The following is a 26519-nucleotide window of genomic DNA, read 5'->3' on the forward strand; positions in this document are numbered from 1 at the left end:
GAGTCAGATAGTAATTCTGATTGGCTTTTTGAAGAACTACCAGACTATTTTAACAAGAAACTATGCCATTTAAATTTTTTAAGTTTATTTATTTATTTTGAGAGAGAGAGAGAGAGAAGGGGGAGCAGAGAGAGAAGGATACAGAGAGAATCCCAAGCAGGCTCCTCATTGTCAGTGTGGAGCCCGATGTGGGGCTCTAACTCACAAACTGCAAAATTATGAAGAGTCAGACGCTTAAGCCACCAAGCCACCTAGGCACCCCAAAAAACTACACCATTTTAAACTTTACTGATTATTTAACTATTTTACTTTTAATTTCTTTGTGAAATTCTGTTTTTAAAATATGAAGATGAATCAGGAAAATCAATAGACCTTCAATATACAAATTATCAGAAACAGGAGATAGAGGGAAAACTCACAAATTATGTAGACTTAAAAGACATATCAACTAATCACACAGTAAAGTCAGGGGCACCCTGTGCTCTGAGAATGACAGTGTCCTTCTGAGTGACCAACCGTCCCAAATTTCCAAGACAGTCCTGGGCAAACCAGAGCAGTTGGTCGCCTACTGTGACATAATCTTCCACCACCAATGGAAATTTAACTGGATCCATGTGTTTTCCAAGTCTTTATATGAATACTGTTGTGCACTGCACTTGTATTTCTGTTTTCAGCCCCGCACAGCAGAGTCAAATGGAGCCTCCACGGCCTGTGTTCAACTAAGTAGCAAATATACACAAAAAAGATGCTGAGGGTATTTGAAATTCCACCTCAGTGTAGACCCTGCTTACACACACTGAGGGATCTCCACAGAAGTAGAAGATGCTAATCCTACAATTTCACCTGGAAATTAGCAGATTAAGAAGCAATGGGGCCACTTCAACTCCTTGAGGTCTGAAAGTCCTTTATTTCTGGGCTGGCAACCTGCACACGTGGCCCCTGAGGCACCACTGCCAACTGTGTTTTATTCCTTAATTATTTTACCTGCCTCTCATTAATTATTTCAGTCTAGTCTGGGCTTGTTGCAGCCCTGTTCAAAGAAGGTGATTTGCATCCACCTGAGCATGGCTCTCCTGATTAAAGATAAATTCTTTTTAATGCTAACAGAGCATGCTAAAAGCTGGAGCTACAGGAAAATCTTGGCACCCAGGGACTGGGAGTGCTATGGGACTGGGTTGAGAATGTTGGGTGGGGACAGATAGAGCTTATTCTTGTGGATTTGGCTATTTAACTTAAGGGTGTGGTGACAGGCTTGTTTCAGGGTTTCTCTCAGAGTCCATGAAGAGCCATCTCCTTATTCTGCTTGTTTATTTTAATTCTCTTCCTTCACCTCTGTCAACTGAGCTTGGGGATAAGATGAGGGCAGGCATGTGGAGGAAGGAAAGTTAAGATGGAATCTGCATCCAGTATTTCTTGAACATCTACTAGAAATGATCCATCATAAAATGACCATTGCCTGAATGACCCTGCAAGGAGCTCAGCAGCTGGGATCCTGTTCGGGGAACAGGATCCTTGTTCCATGTCTGCATTTAGGGCACATTTGCCCTCGGTGAACAAAGGCACATGCACACACATGCCTGCACACACATGCATGCATATACACACACATGCACACGTACACATGCACACACTCACATGCTTGCATACACATGCACACGAACGCACTCACATGCACACATGCACACGCCTGCACCCACATGCATGCATACTGCTCCATAGCAGGTTACAGTCTTATCCTGAGAGTCAGACCAGTGCCACAGTCAGTTCAAACAAGTGTTTGATCTTAGGTTGCTTTACACATTGGCTTTCCAAGTATACTGTGTTATTCGTCACTCTCTACAGGTGCTAAAGATCCCATGCCTATGAGCTTTTGGAAATGGTGCTCTCTGTGTTTCAAATGCAGCTTTCCTCTTCCTTCAGAACTGATTTCTCTTTATCATTTTGGACTTAGAAGCAGTACATGGTTGTGGCGAGCACCCACAATTTGGAGTGCAAGGGACTTGATCTGAACATGGTTCTGTGGGTCAGTAGCTGTGTGGCCACAGCACAGTGGCTTCACCTCAGCAGCCTGCCTTTTCTCACCTACTAACGGGTGATTGCAGTAGCTGTAGCTAATAGCAGGGCTGAGTGAAGCACTGTAGAGGATCAAGGAACACTAGCTTTGGCACCTAATATGGCAGCTCCTGTGGCCTCATCAGCCTGTGTCTCCTCTTGCCACACTCAGACTGTTTAACGTTATTGACTTTGCCAACTTTGTCTCAGAGTTTCCTCTACTGTAGTAGCATTTGCAAGCTCTAGCTCAAAACAGGAGATATCAAAGTTCAGTCTGGGGATGAACGGTCCTATTGCAGAGGATGGGATAAATGGAGCGCACGGCTCTAGAGGATGCCAGGGAGCCCACAGGCCTGGTGTGCAAATGGCTATATAGACTGAGTGCGACCAGAGACAGGGTCCACTTTTTAGAAAGTCTTAATTAAAATACACCATATCCAAGAAACTGATAAAACTTGAGTTTAACTGGTGCTCATTCACGTAGTGTCTGTTTCTCCATGGACATCTCTCATCAGCAAATTTGAGCCCATTCCTTGAGGCTGAGAACACCTTTATATAAACATAAATATCTAAGCAGCTTTAGAGATATGCCCTGATTTCAGTAAATCATTAAACCTTTTAGACATTCCTATTCTGAGCATTGATATATTTAACTTTAATTGTGATCTGAGTAGCACCAAGTGGGGTAAAAGACATGCCAGTGAGGATTTACCTTTTTCTGGCTAATAACCAATGCAAGAAAATTAATTAGACCATCCATATGTCTGAGAAAAATGAGAGACACTGTCCTTATCTACATAGGAACAAAAGCCTTTATCTACTTCAGAACAAAAATGAGAATAAAGTATAATAACAAAGTAATGCTTGTGATGCACATTGGTGCCACTACAAACGGGAGAAATGGCTCATAAGATCAGTTAATCCCTTTTTCTTTTAATACACACACACACACACACACACGACAGAAATCTGGGATGTATACAATGCTGATTAATCATTTCTCAAATACTTTCTAAATACTTTCTAATGCAGGTCTTGTTTTGAGTTGTCCTAGCATTAAATAAGGATCTCAGTCTTAGGAAATACTGCTTCTGAGCTCTTAAATTATAGTAGCCCATCCTTTAAGTGAGGTTCAAATCCTTGTCACAATGCCCTAGGCTGGCAAAATTCCTCCTAGATGCCTTCACTGGGTAGCCTCAAGAAGTACATGGTGTGTGTGCTTTGGATACACACACCACAGAGAATACTCTGGCACTGCAGAGGTGCCCAACATTTATCAAATAGATCCCAGTGAGGTAAGATGAAACTGAAGGAGAATTTAAATTAGAAGCTCCAGGGAGGACATGCTAGGAATTTCTTGAGTACTTCTGTAAGACTCCACTGAGGTCTAATTGTTGGGACATTTTTCCATTTTTCATCCCAAAGGTGAGAAGAGGAACCTTGTGTCTTATGCTAATAAATATAAAATAACACAAGGAACTGACATATGTGGGTAAAACAAATTCAGTTCTATTTCTAAGTGAAGATTTAAAAAAACAGACTAGCAGCAACTCTCAACGGAAAATTTAGTTCCTTCACCACTTAGATTTTTATTTGCATGTTATACACTTTTGTCTTTAAGCTCTGCTAACCCAAGATGAAGACAGAGCCATAGAGCTTTTGATGAGCACGTTACGGTTGAGACAGGGTGATGTCATGAAGGCCATGACAGGTAGGGGAGTGACTCAGAACCCCATGAACTGAAACAACGGAGTACAGCCTCACAGACAGCACTCAAGAGTGCAGGCACCTAACGCCTGCTATTGACGTAGGAACTAACCGGCCCTCTCTGACGGACACAGCCACTAACCAACTATGCTAATGCTTGGTCTAAACAAAGGAAAGAAAGGAAATGCATACTGCCTTTACTCCAGGTATGAGAAGATGACCTAAAGAGTCATACATGAACTCCCCAAATAAAAGGAGCATTCACCTCATAAATGGGCATATTGTACAATCATGAGTAATGAAAATGACCAAAATCAGTGCTCTGAGGAACTGGTGAGGTACCTTTTGTTTTGGGAAAGATTCTTCAGCTCTCCTCCAGGTCCTCTGACCAAGGTGGTTCTCTCTTTTTATATGATGCTATCTGGGGTCTAAAACTGTCAGAAAATCTACAGAGGGCACCTTTTCTCCTCTGGAATGGGAGCCTTCACAGAAATTGTTTACAGATCATAAAACTGAGGAGCAGGACAAACACCAAATATTTATTCACTTCAGATGAATGTGAGCACCCAAGACTTTGTTAGGGGAGTAAAGGTTCTTTATTCAGACCATTTATTATATCAGGAATAGTGGACAAAAATCAAAATCTGAAATGAAAAGATGCTGTTTTGGTGTTTGGGTGGTACTTGACTAGCTCATATGGAGGTTACATGTTTAGGTTGAAAGTTCATCATTTGTGGGCATGAGGTTCTGCAATGTAGTTCTTTGCCAGAAAACAAGATAGTATTTTGAATCTCAGGCTTTCAGGCTAAATTTTCCCATGACCAATTTCCACTAGCTCACTAATTAGGTCATTCAAGGGAGTCAAATTCACTTAATAGTTATAAAGTGCTGATATTATTAAACTCTTATTATGAAACTAATTTTAAAACTCATAGTGCCCTAAGTGTAAGGAATTTTTCTTCCTTTAAAATGACATATTTTGGGTGTTTTTTGGGCATGCTACACCAGGATGATTTCAATCTCTTTCTTGCTCATCATGCTTCCTCGGGCTGGATGTTTCTTTTAAGGGCCTTTTCAGAAAACTCTCAGAACACAATATTGCACCATGACCTCACAAACTAAAGCCAGTTGAATTTAAAATTAACCAACTAACCTGTTTCTTATTGGAGTATTTACTTTAGTTTCATTTATGATAAAATGTAGTTACTTGATTCTTTTATAAGCTGAGTTTAGTTCTTCTAAGTTTTCAGAATTATATTTTTGATGCCTCTCAGAATAATCGTAAATTGGCATCTGCATATAGAAATATGTATCTGAAATGTCAATCCAAAAATAAACGGTGTTCTTTTTACCACATGTTTTCTTTCTAACAATCATGAATGTTTAAGAAAAAAAAAAAAAGCAATGAACCAAACACAGAGAAACAACCAACCCTTACTCTAAATTGGAGATGCCAGCTGATTACGAGCAAGCTGCCCTGAAAAGTCACTTCACAAATGGCCTGACTTGTGACAGGTTTTGCTGCACTGGTGGATTTCTGGGTCTAAAGTAAATTTTTGTGCCCTGGCATTAACAATAGCATATATATTGTTATTTAAGTAAGTGAACATTAACACGACAATCCAAATTTCAACTACCTACCTTTTGCGGGCAGGAAGATTGAGTGTGAACCTGCCAGAAGTAATGGTTGGAGGCCGTATTTGTACCAGAGACATGAGGGGAGGTGTTGTAGCAATCACGTTCCAGTTTGTGTAGACACTGGGCTTTTGGCAGCCTTCACAGCTCAGAGAGAAGAATTCAGTGGTGAGTGCACCTCTGTGTGCTCCAAGACAGGTAATAATAAATCCAGTTGGAAGAACAGTAAACTTTGCTTTCTCCAATCAGCAGGCAGTCTTTCTGTGTCTCTAATTTCAGCAGTGGAAGCAGCATAATACCTGTGGACTAAAGAAACCCATTGTGTAACATAACATACACATCCAAACCCAACTGGTGTCCTGAAGAGCCCCCCTCTGAACTCACAAAGGGTAACACCACGGTCTCCTAATGGGTGAAGCATAAAGCCCAGATCTGGATGTGGCCTCTGCATTCTGTCCTCTGCCTGAAGTCGAATGTGTCCCCTGACTTCTGTCATCCTCAGCCTGACCTTGTGTCCACCTGTGTAAATGCATGCCTCAACCTCACTGCCCTCACTGGAACTGGATTGACTTTGTTCCTGGGCACTGTCTCCTGTTGTCCTTTTGTCCCAGGCCCAGTAGTCAAGGCCTAGTGCCTGATGACAGACCTCTGACCCACTCAGGTTGTTGGGCTCGAGGCCTTCACTTCCATAGAAGTTTCTTCCATGAGCAGATGCGTCTGACCACAGAGCCAGATAAAACCTCGGCATGCCTCTCAGTACGTGCTTCAGTTCTGAATGCCACTCGCTAATATCTTTTTTTCCCAAATGTGATTAAGAATGTCATGAGGAGAATCAGGGCCAGAACATCATAGGAAGATGGCATCCAGGAGAAGGGCCCCTAACTGCCCCACTGAATAGATTTTTGGGTCAGAGGGTATCCTCTATCCCCAGAGTAACCAGCCTACAGCACATGCAGTTTTGAGCTTGGGGGCAACTCACTAGTCCCTGCTACACTTCAGCTGACATGTGAGCTGTGTGATCACCAAAGGCCAGTAGTTTGTCCCCAAGACTGTTTATGCCAGATGCTTTATACTGACACGACTTAAGTAAAGAGGCTACAAAACAATAAAAGATGAAAGTGGAAATGGCATCACTATCTCCCAGAAAACTAAGTTCAGAGCTTTGTAAAACTAGATCAAGGTGAGATGCTGCTGAATTAAAAGAGGGTGAGTAACAGTTTAACAGTTGTCAGCTGGGGAGAGGTGGGACTAGTGCATGCACATCATGGAGAAGCGGTCGTCAATTCCTTGTTCTACATCATGACCCTAAACCTGCAATTAACAGATGAGGCATTGTGAGTACAGCACACACGAAAAAGAAAATTGAAAATTTGAAGAGGGCTTTCACGAAGACATTCTTGTACACTCAAATTAAAATACTGTAGTTTAAACGTGTGTTACTCTAATGTATGGATGGATCTTTTCCTATGAATGGCTGTTTAAACATGATTTTAAGTGACTGCATAGTTTCCTGCAGGAAAGCATGTGCTGAATTGGAATCCCTGAAGAAGGAGGAAGATCTTTCTGAGGAGGAAGCGGCCCTGACAGCATGGTGGTCTCAAGAGAAAGGTTTTCTCCTAGGAGAGACTTGGGCTCTGCCACCTTGAACTGCAGTTGGGCCCAGCTTAGGTTGCTTGCTGGCCTTCTTCCTCCCATCTCTTTTTAAGATCACATTTCCCTTGGGATACTCAGAGGGTTACTTTGAAAACCAGGTACCTGGCCTGGTACCAGGTACCAAGTATCTACTGTCCTTAGGAGACTATTGCTGGGCTCCAAAGCATCTCACCTACTGCACTCAGTGAAATTTTATTGATTTTATAGCATGTAGTGCTCCTGTTATTTGTGTTAGGGTATCACTTGGGAAGCAAAATCATGAGTTTGTAATATGGCAAAGATTCGGGAAATAATTAGAAAAACTAATGCTTGCATCTGGCCCTTGGGCAGGACCAGGTGTCAGTGGCTCTTACTTGAGGAACAAAGTGTCATTTCCAGTAATTTGATGCCAGATATAAGCCATTTCTCCCCCTTCTTCTCTGCCCTCTGGATTAATAATTCCTTTTCTAGTGGAGCTAGACTCCTGTGGGCACATCTGCTGTTCATCATGAATGGGCCTGGGCAGGACCTAAAGGCACTTTCCCCTGTGAGGAGTCAGGGTAAGGCTGGTGGTCTTCCGGCCACCCTCTGTATGGAATCCATTAGCTCCATCAACCATACAGATTTTATTTTTTTTTCCACCTTTGCTACCTCACTTCCTTTTTATTTATTTATTTATTTATTTATTTATTTATTTATTTTCAATATATGAAATTTATTGTCAAATTGGTTTCCATACAACACCCAGTGCTCGTCCCAAAAGGTGCCCTCCTCAATACCCATCACCCACCCTCCCCTCCCTCCCACCCCCATCAACCCTCAGTTTGTTCTCAGTTTTTAAGAGTCTCTTATGCTTTGGCTCTCTCCCACTCTATCCTCTTTTTTTTTTCCTTCCCCTCCCCCATAGGTTTCTGTTAAGTTTTTCAGGATCCACATAAGAGTGAAAACATATGGTATCTGTCTTTCTCCAACCACACAGATTTTAAATGAACAATTGAGCATGGTTCACAGGGGCTATTTGATTGGCAGCCCTGCCAGGAGGACCTCAGCCTTGGGACTATCTACGATTTAGGCCTGGGTATATGTTCAGATGTTTCTATTTTCGCTGTCCTTTCCAACTCAATGTCTGATATCACCAAGGCTCTGGATCTCATTACTTAGAGGGCATACCCACTTTGTTCTACCTTCTCTTTACCTCAGGGACCTGGCCTCATATCACATCTGACCCAGCCCCCTACCCTGTGCATCCAGCTGGTTCTGCCCCAGGTACTCCCTGGTCCAGTGGGTAACCTTCTTACCACTGGTCCTGCAGATAAGGGAAAAGACCAAGAAAATCCCTGCACATGGCCAAGGAGCTAAAGCAGGAATCTTCAGCTGGAATTTGAGGGGGTGGTGGGGACAGGAGAATAGTGTTGACTAAAGGCTACTTCAACATGAGAAGGTACCTTCTTTCCTTAGGCCTACTCTAAGTGGGCTGGTGGGAGTCATTTATAAGATCTGCCTCAAGTAAGCAAATTGGTGTAATAAAAAATGCACTAAGGTGAACATCTTGTCTCCCAGTTGTAAGTTCTTGTGCTACCACTGACTAATTCCCTGCCTTGGGAAATTTAACTCAGAGAATTTCTGTGATTTCTTTAGTCCTCCGTGTCCCCATCTGTACAATTTGGGCATTAGGCTAGAGAACCCTTCAGGTACTTCCTGGTTCTAATACTCTGATTCACAGAGATAGTGTGTGAGACAAAATTGCTTTCTGGTCATCCTGTGCCTTTGATGAAAATAAATATTTCTCCAACTCTCTGTAGCATGAATATACAACAGAACTTTTACTTCTGTTGTAACTAGCCATCTCTCATTCCAGCATAAACATTTCCATATAGTACAAATGAGTGGGAAAATGCAAATTCAAATGAGCTGAGGAAAGGAATCTGGGAGTGTCTACACATTGCTAGTCAGGTTATTACAGACGGCTGGGGAGAACATCTTGAAACCGATGGCACCAACTGGCTGGATGAAGGTGGCAGCCATGGGCTTATGTAACAGCCACTGCTTCACTGCAGAAAGGAACATGGCAGGGGCTCCATGGACATCTGTGCTTCTCCTGTGTTCTGGTTCTGTCCTGCACACCCCCCAAGGGTCCTGCTCCTCCTATTTGCCACCTTGTCTCAGACACCTTCTTCTCTCCCAGGTTACCCAGCAGTGGTGACCAGAGTGTGTCTCTCCCACCTCCCTCTTTCCAGGCACTGCCTGTCCGCCTCTGAGCACAACTTGTCCCTGGTCCTCTGTATCCTGCATTCCCGGCCACTGCAGTCTGTTTTCCTTCTCTCCAAAATAACACCAAAACTAAAATCCAGCAACACAGTAAGAGTCTTTCTAAAAATACTCCAGAGGGCACTACCTTGTCAAACGTGATACTAGCAATCCTAACTATACTAAGCATCCCCCCCACCTCAAAGATAAAAGGGAAACAAAACACCTGTTCTCTTGGCATTCTGCTAGCCTTCTGATGGCTCCTGCATCATCTTTGCTGGGTCCTTCTCCCCAGGTATGTCAGCACGACTATCCTGGAGTCCTGGGCCTGTGTCTTCTTCTCTCTCTGTCCCCTTGCTTACATCCCAACTATCCCCAGGCCTCTCTTACGCAATCCAGACCCCTCCAGGTTCCTGCCAACTTGGCATTTCTTGGGTATCTTGCAGGCACATCAAACTTTCATGCTAAAACAGGGCCTTAACTCCTCATCTCCCATCCATTTTCCATCCAACAGGTAGAGTGATCTTCTGGAAATATAAATGTAATTCAATGTCATCCAATTTCTTACAATTAAAAATGGTTTCCCCACTGCACTTAAGAAAAAAATCTGTACCCCTTACTGGGTCTGAAGACTATAGTGTGTAATAAGCTGACTCTCGCCTTTTTTGGGGAGTTGTGGGAATCAGAATGTACCTGCAGTGCTTCATCTGGATGTATCTGGAGTCGTGGAAGCTTGAGCACACTACGTTCTCCTACAAATGGACCTTGAGAGTATATTTGGAGGTTCTGGCAGGGGAACACAGCCACTTACATGCCCTTGACCTGAGAGCAGGGAAGGTCGTCCACTTGGACCAAGCATGCAGTTCCAGGAGGGTTGCATGTGGAGGCTGAGGGAGGAAAGGGACATTCGCCTAGCCAGTCAGATCAGCAGAATGAACCCTGGTGATCATGGGGTGACAGAAGTCGCAGCCAGATGGTCCTAACTTCCTCTCCCTACTTTTCTGCACCCATCTTCTCCCCAATCTCCCTGTCGCCCCCTGTGCTCTGGTCACAGTAGACTCTTCCACGTTTCAGAGGATCAGATTCTTTCCACCACAGTATTTTCATGCGTGCTGCTTCCTCTGCATGGATCTCTTTACTCAACTATTTTCCTCTCTCATTACCTTACTGGGAGAGGGGCCATCAGCAGGAGGTATGTGGTCCAGGGAAGGTCATTTCATGACAGAAAAGACTTGGATGTGTTCCCAGCTGCCAAGACAGAGGTCAAGGTGCTGACAGTGGGTGGTAGGTGCACTGAAAACCCTGGAGGCAAGACACAGGGGGAGGCTGACCCTCAGAGATCTGGGGCAAGGAAGTATGAATGAGCCTATTCCAATGATGCAAAGGTGAGTAAGACCATTCATTCAACCCTGCAATGTCACCTTTGGAAAGGAGCAGGGACCCAGTGAGTTACACATTAACCCGGAACTAGTTCTCTGCAACTGTTACCCACAGTTTCTTTTAGACAATCCCCACTTCTGTTTTCTTATGAATAGTTACAGAATTTTGTGTCTCTAGACACTAAAGATAAGTTGTTTTTGTTCAGAAATGTACAGTTTTCATTAAGTTACTGAAAGAGTTCTAAATCATTGATTCCAAGATGGTTCTGATGAGGAGGAAAATCAGGGAGAGGCTCACGGCAATGCCCTGGGAGTGGACACAGGAGGCGTGGGTGGTAGTTACCACCTGTCACCAGGGATAACTATGGCCCCTCATCTGCAGCTGGGGGAGTGTACACAGGTGGTCTTGAAGGCCCTCCCATCCTGTCCTTTCCTCTGAGGCATTCTTTCTGCTCCTGAACATAAATCTGTGCTTTAGCCCTTTATCCCAGACATACAATAGAGACCAATCTGTGCAGGAAGAAGTCCCCTCTTAAGCATAATTAACATCTTCACTCCCTCACATCCCTGGAGAGTCTGAACCTAACCTTGAAACCAGAATACATTCAGCATAGCCATGAGGTCCGGCTAGAAGCCTGGGGGCGCACAGCTTACCAAGGTGGAGGGGGTGTTTTCCAAATAAGCCAGGGAGCCAGGTAATGGAAGATGACTTTGAAACCTTGTGACTAATTAGTAACAGTGTCTTTGAACAGTTTTTTTTTATACACAAGTGTTATAATTTACTGAAAGGCTTTTTGATCAGAAATGAAGGGATGTTGGAGTAGGGATAAACTTTCCATCTAACTATGAAGTCTTGGGTTTCAGACTGTAAGCCCTCACACAGTAACATGCATTTTATGATATTTATTTCTGAAGATTCAGGATATGAAAAATGAGTTATTATGAAGAGCTAGAAAAACAAAACAAACAAACAAAAAAACAGATAAGCACCCTAGAATTTTGTTTGCAAAGACTGTTGGACGGAATCAGAGGACAGGAAGCAATAATTTGGCAAAATTCAGAAAGTCAGTCCCTTTTTCCTGAGTCTGTCTGAAAACAGATATGACCATTTCTATACTATCTATGCCATAATCTAATGACGTTTCAAATGAGACAATGGTGCATATGAAGACCATTATAAACATGCTCTGCAAATGTGAGGGGGTAATCTAGGCTTCAAATACCTCAGCATAGGTTTTCCTTCCACTAAGAGTGAATGAAGAGATATTTGTGTGTGTGACACATAAGCTACTGTGTGCACATATGACCCGTCAAAGCAGTCAAGAGATCATGTTAAAATTGAACATGCACGTACACACCCATGCGCACACGCACACACAAACACACACACACTGTGCACTCAACATACAACAGGTTTTATGCAAAAGGATGAATTTGAAAATTTAATTGGATCTCTCACTGGACTGGATAAAGTAATTGGTGGAGAATCTCTTGAGAAAGATATAGGAGTTTTCCAGAAGGCTTTAGGGAAACCTAACAGTCAAGACACAAAACAAATCTGCCTCCATTAAGCTCTTAAATGAGCACTAGGGAGCATCTGGCAATTCAGTGAAGCTAATAGATTCTTTCTTACTCCTCCAACCACCCCAATTCAGGTATATTGCTAAATACCAGTGTGAGGTTGGACAGGTAATTCGACTCTTGATTTCCTCTACAAAACAGAAGCAATGTTAATACTTGCCCTGACTGCTTCAAAGATGTTTGTAAAGATCAAATGAGAAACTGGATATAAAAGAACCTTGTAAACTTTAAACTTCTAAGTAAGTATGAGATAGTGTTGCTTTGCCGCTAATACCATCAATGACTTCTAGATTTTTAAGTACATGGTCATCAAGTTCTGCAATCCTTCTCCAGAATTCCTGAGTGCCACTGTGGTGCTTTGTCCAGCTCAAAACAACAACAGAAAGTGTTTGCTTCCCTTCGTGTTTCCTATTTTGAAATTCTAGCCCACTCTCACTTTACCGAACCATGGTGGGGAAGGGACTTTCTAGGCAGCACTGACTCTTCTGCTGAAAGCAATGTCTATCTAGGGAATGATAAAGCTGACCAGCAAATTCCACATTCTAGAGCCATGAAAGCTGGAGGTCTCCAAAAAAGAAAAAGTATGAACTGTCACAGAAGTGACACCAGCTTGACAACATAAACTGGTTTACACGCACTTTAGACAAATTAGTGAATGACAAATATATATGGCAATCTTGGGGGACTGATATGATTGGAATAATAGCAGCTACCATGATCGCACTGCCTATGGGCTAAATGCCGTCAAATATGCTCTCCACCATCTGATCTTCACCTTCACCTTTTCACAGACAGGATATTTATCTGTTCCAAGCCCATCATCTCTGAAGCACACTGGCTGTGACTGCATGACAACTCTGTGCCCCTAAGGCGCTTGGCTTCCATGAACTTCTATTTCAACAGGCACTCACTGTACAATATGTGCAGATACATTTTCATTAGAATGCATTCTTCCACAGAGAAGCCTCTTTAGCTCTCTGACGGGTGTCCTGACACCATGGACCACTGCAGGTTTATGATGCAGACCACATGAATACATCCGGTGGCCAGAGTTGCCTTAGGTGAGCAATCCTGAGCAATGCTAGCAGAGGGGGCAACAACTTCCTGTACCTTTAAGTCAGAGCTGTTAACTCAGGCCCAACCCAAGCCATCAGGAATGGTGAGTCATTCTGCCTTCACCTGTCCTGGCATGGAGGGAGCATGACACTGGGCTCACTTGTACTTCCCTCTTGAAACAGAGTAACATTTGTATGACCTGGAAATATACTCAAGAGGCCGTAAGTAGATGTTTTGAATGTGCATATATTGGACTTTTACTACAGCTGGAAAAAAAAAAAAAACACCCAAAGATATACCAAACTTTCCAGTATTTCAGAGTAATTGAAAGGAGTCCTGCTTTTTACAACTGTGGTCATTTTATATTTACCTAAAAGTCAGTGGTTAGCTTCTGAAATAATCACAGTTGTGCCAGACTTCTCTGCAGTGATCGAGAAGGTCTTGAACTTCTTATCCAGCCTCAGAATTCCCTGAGATGCATACACTTTGGATTCACAACTCTCTGAAGTGGGATTTACAAGGCAGCAAATAACCATCATACAGTTCATTCATCCAGGCCTCCATGCGGCCCCGTTCAGTGCTGGTCTGAGCTCTTCTGGCACAGCTGGTTTGTTTCCCCCCTGATTTTCTCCATAATCCTCTTTTTAAAACACACGTTATCTCATATAAAAGTATCAACATAAACTAAACCATGAGAGCATTTCCTGTGTGTGAATATTTGCATGCTGCTTTGCGGTGTGAGATGTGGGGCAGCATTTTCACCCCTGAGACAACCCTACCTCACCTGAGTCATTCAGCAGATGGTAATCTTAGGACATTCAAGCAATGTGGGAGTGGCATCCTATATCAGAATCCTGCTTAGGTTTTGACCTGTTGAATCAGTCTATGCCATTGAGAGATCATGAAATCCTTTAAACATTCTTATTGGCATTTACATCTTAGAAACAGCCTGGTGCACACACATTAGAATGAGGCAGATTTGAGTTCATATTCTCACTTCTCCAACCTATTAGTTCTTTGACCTGGGCAGGTACTAACCTCCACACCTCAGCTAACTCCCATGTAAAATGACGATCCTCACAGATCATCATGAGGGTTGAGTGGAGTAACCAGAGCAAAGCACTCAGTCCCATTCCTGCTGCTGAAGATGCCTGGGAAGTGCCAGCTTCCCTCCTGATCTGAGGTGGCAAGCTTCTTCCCAGAGTCAGGTGCAGGACTAAAACCAGACTCCATGCTTCCTATCAGAGAAACTTCTGGCCCTCTTCAGTCCTGGCCATGTGATCTTCCCCACTAGGCAGGAAACACAATAAGCTGTCCTAATTTAGGGCAAGAGTGAAAACATGAAATAAAGATTTTCATGTGCTCTCACAGTAGTTTGACATCAATCTCCCCAGAGTAGGAATTAAGTAAAACAGGGTATTTGGCATCCAGATGTGGGTTAATCAAGGCTCCCTTTCTCTGGGTGTCCAAACTTCCCCACTTACTAAAGACTGAAAGTTTTCTCAGGACATGAACTCAGTTTTAACTCAGAAAGACAGGGAAACAGGGGCAGTGGGTCATCCTACCAACATTCTTCCACCTCAGGCAGGGCTCAGATGAGCCCTGGACAGATGAGGAGGGATCTACCTTCTAGGCCTAGGTGCACCAGGCAGGTAAGTGATCTTGGATCTTGAATCCCCCAGGAAGCTGGGAGGGTGGAACCAAGTGATTTCTAGTATTACTTCCAGCCTTCAATGTCTGTGCTCCTGGCCAAGTGGTCTCTGCCCATCTCAGCAGAGGTCCACACGAACCATCTTTCTTTGGTTCCCCCCACACACCTACAAGGGAAACAGTATGAGAGCTACTTGGGCACCTTGGACATGCCCCCTTTCTGAGCTGTGGATTCTGCAGTCCTGCCCTGCCACACAGTTTAGGAAGGAACACGGTCCTCAGGTGCTGATGTGTCAGCCTGGCTCCACCCAGTGTGCTGTTTACCTCCAACAGGGCTCCAGAGACAGCTTTGGAGACCACTCAGAAGAAACATTGCCACTTCTCCAGAACTGGCCTGTTCTGGTTCTCCATGTCTGAAAAGTGGACTTCCTCTCAAAGCCACGGGAAGGCTTGCAGTCCCTTACCAACAACCTTCTGACTGGATATAAACCAAGCCCTTAGGTCTCATTTGTCATGTGTTCTGCTTTTTATTTAGTTTAGACATCAAAGTGTTAGGCTGCCAGGGTGAAGGGCCACCAGAGATTAAAATTAACCTCTCTGGGGTTGCCTGGGTGGTTCAGTGAGTTAAGCATCTGACTTCGGCTCATGATCTCAGTTTGTGAGTTCAAGCCCCGCGTCAAGATCTGTGTTGATAGCTCAGAGCCTGGAGCCTCCTTCGAATTCTGTGTCTCTGCCCCTCCTCCTCTCATGCGCACACTCTTTCTCTCTCTCAAAAATAAAAATAAAAATAAAATAAATAAAACAAAACAAAATAAAATAAATCTCCTCAGGAGGTGAAAATATTTGTCATTTACAATTTGCATGTTTGATTCTCTGCTGCTTGATTCTTTTAATACTATTTGGACTTTGAGATTTGTTTGTGGTTCAGATGGGCTGGCCACCAAATAGAAACCAAAAACCATATTGAAGTTCATAAATTAGAGTCACAGCACCACTCACTGTATCTATTTCCTTTCTTCCCTTTCTTCCCTCCCTCCATCATCTCTTCTTCCCTTACTTCAGTGCCACCCATCTCTACCTGCCTATCATATATTTTATTGTCTATCCATCTACCTACCTATCATCTATCTATCTAAGTATCATCTATCTACCTACCTACCTACCTATCATCTATCATCATCTATCCTTCTATCCATCCTTAGGGAATATCTGATCCCCTACTAGAATGTTCAGCCCATCATGGCAGGGAGCTTGGAGACTCCCCAGTGCCTCATATAGTATTTGGCTCCTCAGTAAATGCATGTGGGTAAATTCTGCCTGTTGCTATCAGAGGGTTGTCCTTGATCACCGTCAATATTGCCCAGTAGCACAGCTGTTTCAATACCACCAGGTGTACAGTAAGACGTGGGGTTAATTGGCAACATGGTGTCCTGTTTTGGCACTTGTGACTAAGAGTCCTACTTAAGCTGAAAAACGACGATACCACAGGCCACACTGAAGCCAAGATCCAGGTCTTTCCATTTCTGTTCCTATGGTTCAGACTGTTGCTAAGGAAATGAATATTCAATTTTGACCTAAAGACGAATAGTTATTAATGGTTTAATACATTCTCCCTTTCAGATAGCCTTCTAGTTTTACAACAGTTTTCAAGGAGATAACATGAAGATAACAATTAATTGTAGAATTTGGGGTATTGTAGCACAATTAATTAGGAAAGTATCATTGGGTAGGAACACATTTTCTGATGTGTCTGTATTTTCTCCCCGTCAGCTGCTCCCAGATGCTTCCATGACCAGAATTATAAGTTCCTGGTTTAGAACTCAGTTTCCTCCTTTTCAATGTTTCCACTCTGGAACATTTAAATATTATAAAAATCTATTTATTTTATTACTGAAAATACAAGCAAAGTTTAAACACCACTGTTCATCAATTCATTGCTTCTGTTTGGCTGAATTTTGAAAAAGGGTAACTGAGAGGTCAGAGCTCAAGTACACGTGCAGGAAGAAACAGACAGCTGCTCTGCACTGTTTCTAGACAGGACCTAAGAGAGCTTGCAAGGTGCCTGGGAGTTTTCAGTTGTCTTCATGGAAATGCAGAGTGGCTCATTTGTTTTCCAAAGAATGCCTGTCTTTGGATGCCAGCATGGGTATGGGCAAAAGCCACCGCAGGACTGAAAAAGAAGCCAGGCTGGCTCTTTCAGGGCAGCAATTCAGTGATCAAACTGCCCTACCTGCCTCCCTCCTACCTCTCCAGTCTAAGCAGACGATGGCAGCAAACTTGGTATTTGTAGAGGTTGCCTTCCCTAATGCGTTCACTAACGTGAAAGGTTACAAACTGTACTTTCTTTTTATCTTTGTGCCCATTTTCCAATATTGACATTAATAAAACATGAGTGAAAATATTTTAAAGCAAAAGACTGATGAAACAAAGAAAAACAACATGCTGAATATTCAGAACTGTTTATACTGCCTTCCACTTCCAGAGAGAGCCAGAGACTTCCACGCCATCTGACTTGCCTATAAGACTTCCTCATTTTTGCTGATAATCTCATATTAGGGGAAAACGGAGACACAAAAGACAGGAGTGATTACAATATGCACACTCTGGCTTCAGTGTCCTTACGCTGCACAGATTCATAAAGAGTAAGAAATGATAAAAAATACTTTATTTCTTTAATACAGAATATATAATATTGCACTCTAGCTGCAGGTAGTGTGTAGAAAAATCTCTTTAAAAACCACCATAACAATCACCTGGGCCTGATGTTTTATGGTATCACCAACTGTAACCATGGCATTGAACTTTGAACCTACTGAAAAGGGCAATGTTTAATAAAGCCTTCTTTTTATGTCAGTGTCAGTGACCAGTAGTTTAAAAACCGTATATGAGGAAACTTTACAGTTACATAAGTACCTTTCAGTCAGGGGCACTGTTAATCTATACCCGTATATTAGTGAAAAGGATACTGTCAAGCTATTTTCCTTGCTTATCAAGAATTATTTGTTTTCACTGTGTTTAATCATATTATTTTACATGTTATTCTTTCATGAACAGATGAAACTATTTTGCGTTAGTAATTATTGTTATCCTTGTGAGAAGCAATTACAAGCTTTGCATTCAGACTGAGTTTCAAATTTGATTTTCTCAAAGTCTCCTAGCAGACCGGGGTAATTCAGGGTTAAGAAGGGACTTCTCCCCTCCCGCACACCTGGAACCTGACACTAAGGTATGAACCTGAATGGAGGAGACAGACCCTCAATGGCCCCTTTTGGAGCCTGGAGACATGCTGTTCCTCTTCTCCACTCCCACCTCCGAGATCTGCTTCTGAATTAGCTCAGGGCTGAATCCTTCCCAGTACCTCCACAGAAGCATAGATGCTTCTGGAAGATCTTGGCGCTTTTAAATACAACCAATTTGTTTATGTGGGTCTGGTGGGTCTGTGCCATTCTTATCTAAGGTAAATATGATTGAGGTTTCAGTTCATCCTGACAGAAGAAAGGCACAGAACAGTTTTACTTGAAGCACTGACATGTACAATTAATGAAACATCTGCAAATAAGGGAGCTGAGCATATGTAAAGAGCCTTTTAAAAAAACCTCCTCTCATCTTTGACATTATCTTTTTAAACCACAATCCATTCAACAGCAAAGTAGCAGGCTTTTTAGAGGAACAGTTGAGAGAAAATTCTTAAAGCATGGAACTGTTGTCTTTAAATAGTCTACAATGAGAAAGATACATCCATGGGCCAACAGAGCCTCCAAAAATGCATATGTGGGATTTATCTGAAAACATATCACTACAGTACTGAGTACTTTATAGAGTAGTGAGTACTCTGTTTACAGTCAGAAGTTGAATATTGAATGAAACAACATACACAAAAACAATACCAAGGAGAAAATGATTTAAAGCTGTACGATAAAAATTAAAACCATATGATATTAAGGAAAACTATTTGGAGACCAATAATGGTAAAAATAAATAGTAAGTAGCTCTAAGACAAACTCTCACAGTAAAAGTTACAAAACTAGAACACAATATTAAACAAGTACATGAACATATCAAAATGTATTGGTTTATAAAATGTTCTACCATTGAGAAGCCCATTTTTCTCCCCTCCATATTGTTCTCCATAACTTGTTCCTGAAGAGACAGATTTTGTTAAAACACAATAAGCTTCAAAAGAGTCAACTGGGTTACAAATTTTCTTTGGGTTGTCATCATTGATATAAAATTTATCTCCAAAGCCTCTAAATATAAAATATATGCAGCCTGGCTGTCAGGAATGGGTTAGGGTCACAGTAATTCCCTACTGACAGCATTCTGATCCTGGAGTCTGCCAGCAGCCCAGAGCCTGCCCCTGGTCTCAAACACATCCCTTGCAGAGAAGGTAAGCTGGTGCCATATCTGGGATGTGTGTGATCCATGGAGGTGGGAATTAGGCATATGGGCATGGTGTGTTCCACGTAATCCATGGCTCTCTGCTTTGGACAGTTGGGAACCAGAGCCCCGTGGAGGCATGCTCTACATGGTGCAAAGGAGGCAGGTTGCTGTGGATGTGAGGAAAGGAAGTTCTCAATTCTCCTGCCAGCCATCAAAACCAGGGGTTTTAGTGGTATCAACTCTAACTTCTCTTTTAATGGCACATCCACATGTCTGTGACCCAATAGGAGTGGCATCACTAAAATGACCTTGTAGTCCTCAACTTATTTTAAAAGTGCTTTTTGCAGATTAAGTGGCCATGATGCTCATAAAATGGAGGTGTAAGTGTGAGTATGTGAGTGTGGGTTTGCTCTTGGTTAGCCACAGTGTTTAAGTAGAATGTACCTTCTCATGATCACAGAATTTTGATTTAATTGGTGCCAAACAGTCCAATCTGATTGAAGGCAGTAAATACTACAATATTCATGCTTGGTTTTCATACTCTTTGCCTTTTTTTCTTTTTAAAATCAATTTAGATATCATTAAAATTCATCATGGTACCTCTTTGTCAACAAGCAAGGCAAAAAGATGCCCCTGAAAATATTTCCAAGCAGTTTTCCCCTCCTCTGCTGCCCTCTGGAAGCAAGGATAGGTCTACCTCAAGCAAGAAAATATTTCCCAGAGCTTCAGCTGTGTCTTCACAGCTACAGCTCAGCTGATTTCCAAGTTCCAGGTTCCCTTCTTCTCCATAGCATTTCAAACCTTCTGAATTATGTAAGCTTCTTCAATGGGATGCTTTACTCCTGAGAAAACAGCAATCACGTGGCCACCTGGGTGCATTGGACAAATCCTGTGGCAGTGAGGATGGCCCTGGGTCCCCAGTCATCCATGACATACTTCAAGGAGCCCCCACAGTCGGGAAGCCTTGCTTCCTGAGGAGTAAGGAAAAGGCAGTGAATCAACACCAGACAGTCCAGGCAAAAGTTGTAAAGCCAAAATTATACTACAAAGTTGGGTCCCTTAGTCTTTGGTTTTGTTGTATCTTCAGTATTTTCAATTGTGAAAAGAAGTTGGTAGCCTTAGCAGAGGCAGCTATCATCTGGTTTCTGTGAGAACAAACAGTCATTCCCCTCAAGCCTTTTTATAGACTTTTCAAATTTCTGTTTGCCTCCAACTAGAAAAGTTATCTTTAATGTTGGTCAGGCCAGTGCTAATCATCACAGAGGTTGACAACAAACTGAAAAGAAGGCAGGCAGTCCAAATAAATACGTGAAGACTGGGAGATTTGCCCTTTTCACACACAAAGCTCTCTGAAAGGCCCAGGGGCTGGCCTGAAGACAGAAAGGGGTGGCCTTCTAGCTACTCGAGCCACTTGTTCACCTAAAACCCAGTCTCAGATGGTGACTGGAGAGCTTCCCGGGTCAAAAAAGAAAAGAACGGAAAGGCTGGTCCCAGCTTGCTCTACCCCTAGGGCATCTTTGCAAAGGAGGACACACAGTTCTACCCTACCAGCTCTCAGTGGGCTTCTGCTGCTCCTCCTCACACTTGTAAGAGAAGTGTGAGAACATCTGAGCTTTTTGCCTTGAAAATGAACAATGTTTATCCCTAATTAGCCCAAAGAACAGAGTGCCATTCTTTTACAGCAATACTGACATCAGTATCTTTTATATTCTATGAGAAAGACAGAAAACCAGAGAGACCTAACTCTTGGCAGCCCTACCATTGTGCTGACTTGAAGGACAGGAAGATGACTAAACACCAGCAGATGAAAAGCAACGCTCATGAATTACACACTGGGAAACAGAATGCCCGAACTACCCATGTATAACTACTGCTCACAGATCCCCAGTGGGACTGCATGTAGATTCTGTAAGTTATTCTCCAGTTCTGATATTTTCAACTTTGAAAAGTAAGCATTTTTACTCTATTGGGTAACAAACTTATGAGCTTCTTATTTAATTTGTGATGGGATATTTTTATTTTAATTTATCTCTATTTATCAAAGGACAAAGGCTACTATATAAAATATATTTGTTTTCCTTCTCATTTAGAAAGAATACCTTTGTTCATCTCAGATTTTCTGAATTTTTCATGAAATCCTAAAATGAATCCATATGGATTCCCACACAAATATCCTGATAAACTAGAGAAAAACTATAGCTTGCATTATTGCTTCCACAGCTTCCAGAAGTCAAGAAATTAGCATCAGACAAGTAAGCCTGTGAAGACCCTTTTTGTTCAAGCTGTCAGATGACTCTCGCAGAGGGGGATAGTGGCTGCCACACTCTGTGCTTTGGGTCCTCTCTCTCTCTGCTGGCTCTCCTCTGAAGAGACCAACATCTGGAGGTGCTGAGTTGAGGGGCTGCAGTCATGCACAGAATTTGCACAGTCCCAGTGAGTTGAACAAAGCCCAGGGGACTCACTTCCTCCAGGATCACCCAAGCAGCCAGACTTTGGGTCTCCTGCAATGAAGTTTCAAAGAATGCGAACTACGGTTTTAAGGGAGCAAATTTGTGAAGCATATCTTTCAGTGCTGGTGATTGTCAGTGACATACAGAATGGCGGGCAGTCACTTGGTCACACCCATCTCCCTTCTCTGAGCAAAAGCAAACAGCTCAGAAGGAAGATGACAGTTTCCCACTTGAACCAGTAAGATTAAGGGAAAGGGAAAACCACTCCTCTCCTGCATGGAGTCACCCTGCCAGTTTCCTAAACCTTCTGTCACTTTTCATCTTGCCTCAACTACTTTTCTTTGTCATAAAAGTGAATGTTTTCACAAGCTAATCCAGCTTCTTCCATTTTTCATAGGCTTAAACCTAAAAGGGGCTTCAAAAAGTCACTTCACAGATGGATTCCTAAACTCTCTTTCAAGGCCACTGCTTTGACATTGGAGATTGGGCGTGAGGGTGCATCTGGGTTGGGAAGGATAAGAATGGAGTCTGTTGGGGTGCCTGGGGGGCTCAGTTGGTTAAGCGTCCGATTTCAGCTCAGGTCACAATCTCACGGTTCGTGGGTCCGAGCCCTGCGTCAGGCTCTGTGCTGACAGCTGGGAGCCTGGAGCCTGGTTTGAATTCTGTGTCTCCCTCTCTCTCTGCCCCTCCCCCACTTGTGCTCTCTGTCTCTCAAAAATGAATAAATGTAAAAAAAAATTAATTAAAAAAAACAGAATGGAGTGTGTTGATCTTTACTGTGTCAGGTTTTATTTTGTTTTGTTTTGTTTGTGCATCATCTTGTTACCTCAGCACTATTTATACCCCCAATTCTATCTACTCTTTGTGTGCTATGGCAAGCTGGAGGGAACTTATTTATACATTTACTTTTTACATACTCCAATAGATCATGGTTTTGTTTTCCTTTTCTAGGTTCCAACCATGAAACACAGATACACAGACTATTAACCATACAGAATCAAAAAAGTAGAGAGGTTGGAAATTATCTGCCTATCTGCCTTCCTTTTATGGACAACAGAAGGCTAAGGCATAGGAGTAATTCTAGGGGAAGACACCTCCCAATTCCCCCATTTAGTGCTCTGTCCACTAACCATGTCCCTCTGGAACGAACCATGCCAGTCCCTACCACTCTCCTCCTCGACACCAACGTGTTCATGGCAGCTTCACGGGAACGTATTCACCTCAGTTCCAGAAGATAATTTGTGAAAAATACAATGTGTTGTTCTTCTATTTTTTAATTTACATTCTGTCTATATATTCAATCACATTCAATAACTTATGTGGAAAAACTTAAGTCACAATTCTTCTGAGTCCTATCTATTTCTCCTTGTTAATTTTCACGTCTGTGCTGAGGCCATGGCTACTCAGGGAAGTTATGCCCTTCTTCAGTCCATAAACATGTCTTCTAGTGGCCTCCCCACCATTCTGAAGACTGACACTGTGTCTTCACTTAGTTTATATCAAGGGCAGACAAAAAACTTCCATCTCATGATTTTTTAAAAAAAAAAATCGATAGCAAGTTGTCATTGAAGGGTAAGAGAAAAAAATACAGTGCAATGTTTAAATTCTTGGTTCTTAAAGAGAACCCTGAAAAGATACCTTCTCTTCTCCCTTCACTACCCCCAAAATGCCCTCACCATATGTGCCTGGAAGGAAGAGTAGGTGTCATAAGGATAAACATTCCTTAGTTCCTCAGTGAAAAATAACTTGAGAACAACCCTGTACTACTGGTGTCCAAGGGCAAGAAATTTATCTCCCATATGATCATAAAAGGCAAATAAACAAATAATCACAGCTGTGTGGATTTCAAAGACACCCAGTTATAACTGGGTCCAGTTCAACAAACTGATGTCCCTTCTTGTGAACTAAGACCCTCCTTAGAAAGTTCTCAAAACAGGGGCGCCTGGGTAGCTCAGTTGGTTAAGCGTCCGACTTCGGCTCAGGTCATGATCTCACGGTTTGTGAGTTCAAGCCCCGCATCCGGCTCTGTGCTGTCAGTTCAGAGCCTGGAGCCTGCTTCCGATTCTGTGTCTCCTTCTCTCTCTGCCCCTCCTCCACTTGTGCTCTCTCTATCAAAAAAGTAAATAAATGTAAAAAAAAAAAAAAAAAAATTAAAAAAAAAAAAAAGAAAGTTCTCAAAGCAAACAAAATTTAGCCAAAGGGAGACCTTGGCAGGTAACTGAATGCCAACCTGGTAAGATCCTGTAGAGTCCTCCCTGTCTGACACGCTCCACGAAGGCCTCCAGGACCATGCACACACAGAGACTTTCTTTCTGCTGGAGGGGAGTTGGCAGTCCCACCCTAGGGTTGCAGGTGGACCAGTAAGCTCTGATGCAACCTCGGGGTGCCTGCAGTTCAATTCCCACAGACCCTAGCGCTCTCGGGCTGTTGTCAACACAGGAAATAATCGCTCTCTGACTGAGCATTTCATAACTCTAATTTCTCCTCTTATCAGAATTACCATTCCAGGGAGTCAGAAGCAAAACACTCAAAAGAAAGGGTGCTGGGTCTGCAGGGGACCTGGGTTGGTGGCTCTTCCGCTCTTCAGCGGCAGTCCCTTGGAGGCACGAACCTCCGTGTCTCAGTATCTAGGGTCCCGTGCAGCGTTAGAGAACTGGCTCCATCCAACTCGGCCAACCCCACCAACCCTCACAGACATTCCTCCGGGCTTTAGGGTTGCACACCTTGGGTCCAAGTCTCCCCAGAGCGCGAGCTGTCACGCCGGGCCCTGCAGCCCCTGGCCGGGCGTCTCCCGGGCTTTCTTACAGGTGTACAGCCACTTGATGATGCGGGCGTTCCTGTCGACGACCGACGTGGTACTGGGCACCTGCTCGGTCAGCTCCTCCTCCTGTAGCCCCTCTTCGCCGCCGCTGTGCCGGGAGAAGCCGCTGTCTGAGGTGGCGACGCTCACGCTTCGAACCTTGAGGGTGACGCGGTCCGACCCCGCCGAGAAGTTCTCCCTCCCGAGCGCCTCCACCACCTCGGGCTCCAGGCCGCAGAACTGGAAGAAGGTGTCAAATTCCGCCAAGGACGCGGAGCAGCGGGAGCTGAGGTCCGACTGCGAGCGCTGCAGCCCCCCGCGCCTGGCCCCGCGCAGCTCCGGGCCCCGGGGCGCAGCCCGGACTCTGCTGGGCGTCCCAGAGGGCGCGGGGGACGCCGGGGGCGAGGGAACGCCGGGGGCCGCGGAGGCCGCCGTGGAGCCGGGCTCGGGCTGGACAGCCCCCTCGGGCCCGGCCCTGACCTCCCCTCCCACGCGGGTCGTCTCCGGAGGCAGCGGCGTCTTGTCCCTGCCCGGCCCCTGGAAGAGCTTCCTCACCAGGCCCCCCATGGAGCTGTGGGCGCCCTGTCCCCGGACGAAGTCGCATTTCTGCCGGTAGATGACCAGCGAGTCAGGCCTCAGAGGCTTCCGCGCAATGGCCCTGCGCGCCACGGCACCGGGGACGCGGGCCGGGGGCCGAGGGTCGCCCGCAGGCCCTTCGCTCGTCCTGGTACTGCTTCCCTCGGGAGCAGGGCCCGGGCCGCCTCCGGGCGGGCCCCGTACGTACTTGGCGCGGTCGGCCGCCAGCCTCTCCACCGCGCTCTTGCGTGCGGGCACCGCCGCGTCCCGCGCCCGGGGGGCCTCGGGGACCCCGGTCCGCCTCCGCTCATTCTGGGACGCGTCCGAAGCTGGCAGGGCACGCATCCTCCGGACTGTGCTGGTGCTCGGCGCCCCGCGGACACCCCTCCGCCTGCGGCTCCCGGGCGTCTCGGGCCAACTCCTAAATCCGCGCCGGGCGGAGAATGGCGCCCAACCACCAGCCTGCCCAGGTCCAGGGTCTGAACTAACCCGAGTCCACACCTGTGGGCGAGCGGCGCCGGCCCCGCCCCGCCCCGCCCCGCCCCGCCCCGCCCCGTCGGCCCCGCCCCCAGGCTCCGCTCCGCCCCGCCAGCCCCCACCTCCTCCCCACCCGGCAGCTAGGCTTGCAGCTCCGCCCCTCGCCGGGCCCCGCCCCTCACTTCCCTCCGGACCCCGCCCCTCACCTCCCGCCGGGCCCCGCCCCTCACTGACCTCGGGAGCCCGCCCTTCACCTCCCGCCGGCCCCGCCCCTCTCCCCCCGCTGGGTAGGCGAGCCAGGTCTTCAGCAGCACCTCGCCCTGCACAGCCAATCACCGGAGGGCTGCGGGGCCGACTGCATCTGGTGGGCTGCGCACCTAGAAGAGACTGTAGGGTGCGGGAAAGTCTAGGCTGTCTCCCAGGGCGGAGGAGCCGGGGGCAACCGAGTTTGTTCAGCCCCAGATATCAGCAGCCTCCTCCCTGCCAAGGCTGCCTTAGGTCACCGCTGGCTGCTGCCATTTCTGGCGTGGGGGGAAGGCAGAGGGACCAGGCTGCCCCCACCCCTGGGCAGGTGTCCTACATCCTTTGAATTCTTAAAGTGACCTCTGCGTGTTTCGAAACAACTTTGCTTAATTTTCTAAGCTCTACTCCTGAGCACGTACTTTTATCAGAAAGGAGACGCATATAAAAAGAAAGAAGACGAATCGCAGGACAGGGTTAGTGTATGTGTTAGGTAAAAAGAATGTGGACGCACAGCAGGGACCTGAATGGAGACCAGACTTGGTCACTGGCCTGCCATGGGTCGAACCCCGGTGGCCAGACCACCGGGTGCGGAGACTCGGGAAAATAGCAGGCTGGTGGCAGAGGCAAGGCTCCAAGGAGTTGGAAAAAAACCTG

General features: G+C 44.9%; 1 protein-coding gene across 2 annotated transcripts; it reads right to left on the reverse strand.

The window, feature by feature from the left end:
- Window positions 1-17582: 17582 nt before the first annotated feature.
- On the reverse strand, window positions 17583-25666 carry FAM110C (family with sequence similarity 110 member C). 2 transcript variants are annotated; one of them, XM_040495930.1, is made up of 2 exons: window positions 24493-25666; window positions 17583-20290 (listed from the first exon to the last, which is right to left on the reverse strand). In XM_040495930.1, the coding sequence occupies exon 1, from the start codon at window positions 25488-25490 to the stop codon at window positions 24525-24527; it is 966 nt and encodes a 321-aa protein (XP_040351864.1). In that variant the 5' UTR covers window positions 25491-25666; the 3' UTR covers window positions 17583-20290; window positions 24493-24524. The 2 variants fall into 2 exon arrangements, with proteins under 2 accessions (XP_040351864.1, XP_040351865.1); XM_040495931.1 differs by lacking the exon at window positions 17583-20290 and adding an exon at window positions 23838-23877.
- Between the last annotated feature and the right edge of the window lie 853 nt (window positions 25667-26519).

Source organism: Herpailurus yagouaroundi, unplaced genomic scaffold (genome assembly GCF_014898765.1).
Source record: "Herpailurus yagouaroundi ecotype Mexico unplaced genomic scaffold, PumYag 188, whole genome shotgun sequence".
In the NCBI taxonomy this organism is placed as follows: domain Eukaryota; kingdom Metazoa; phylum Chordata; class Mammalia; order Carnivora; family Felidae; genus Herpailurus; species Herpailurus yagouaroundi.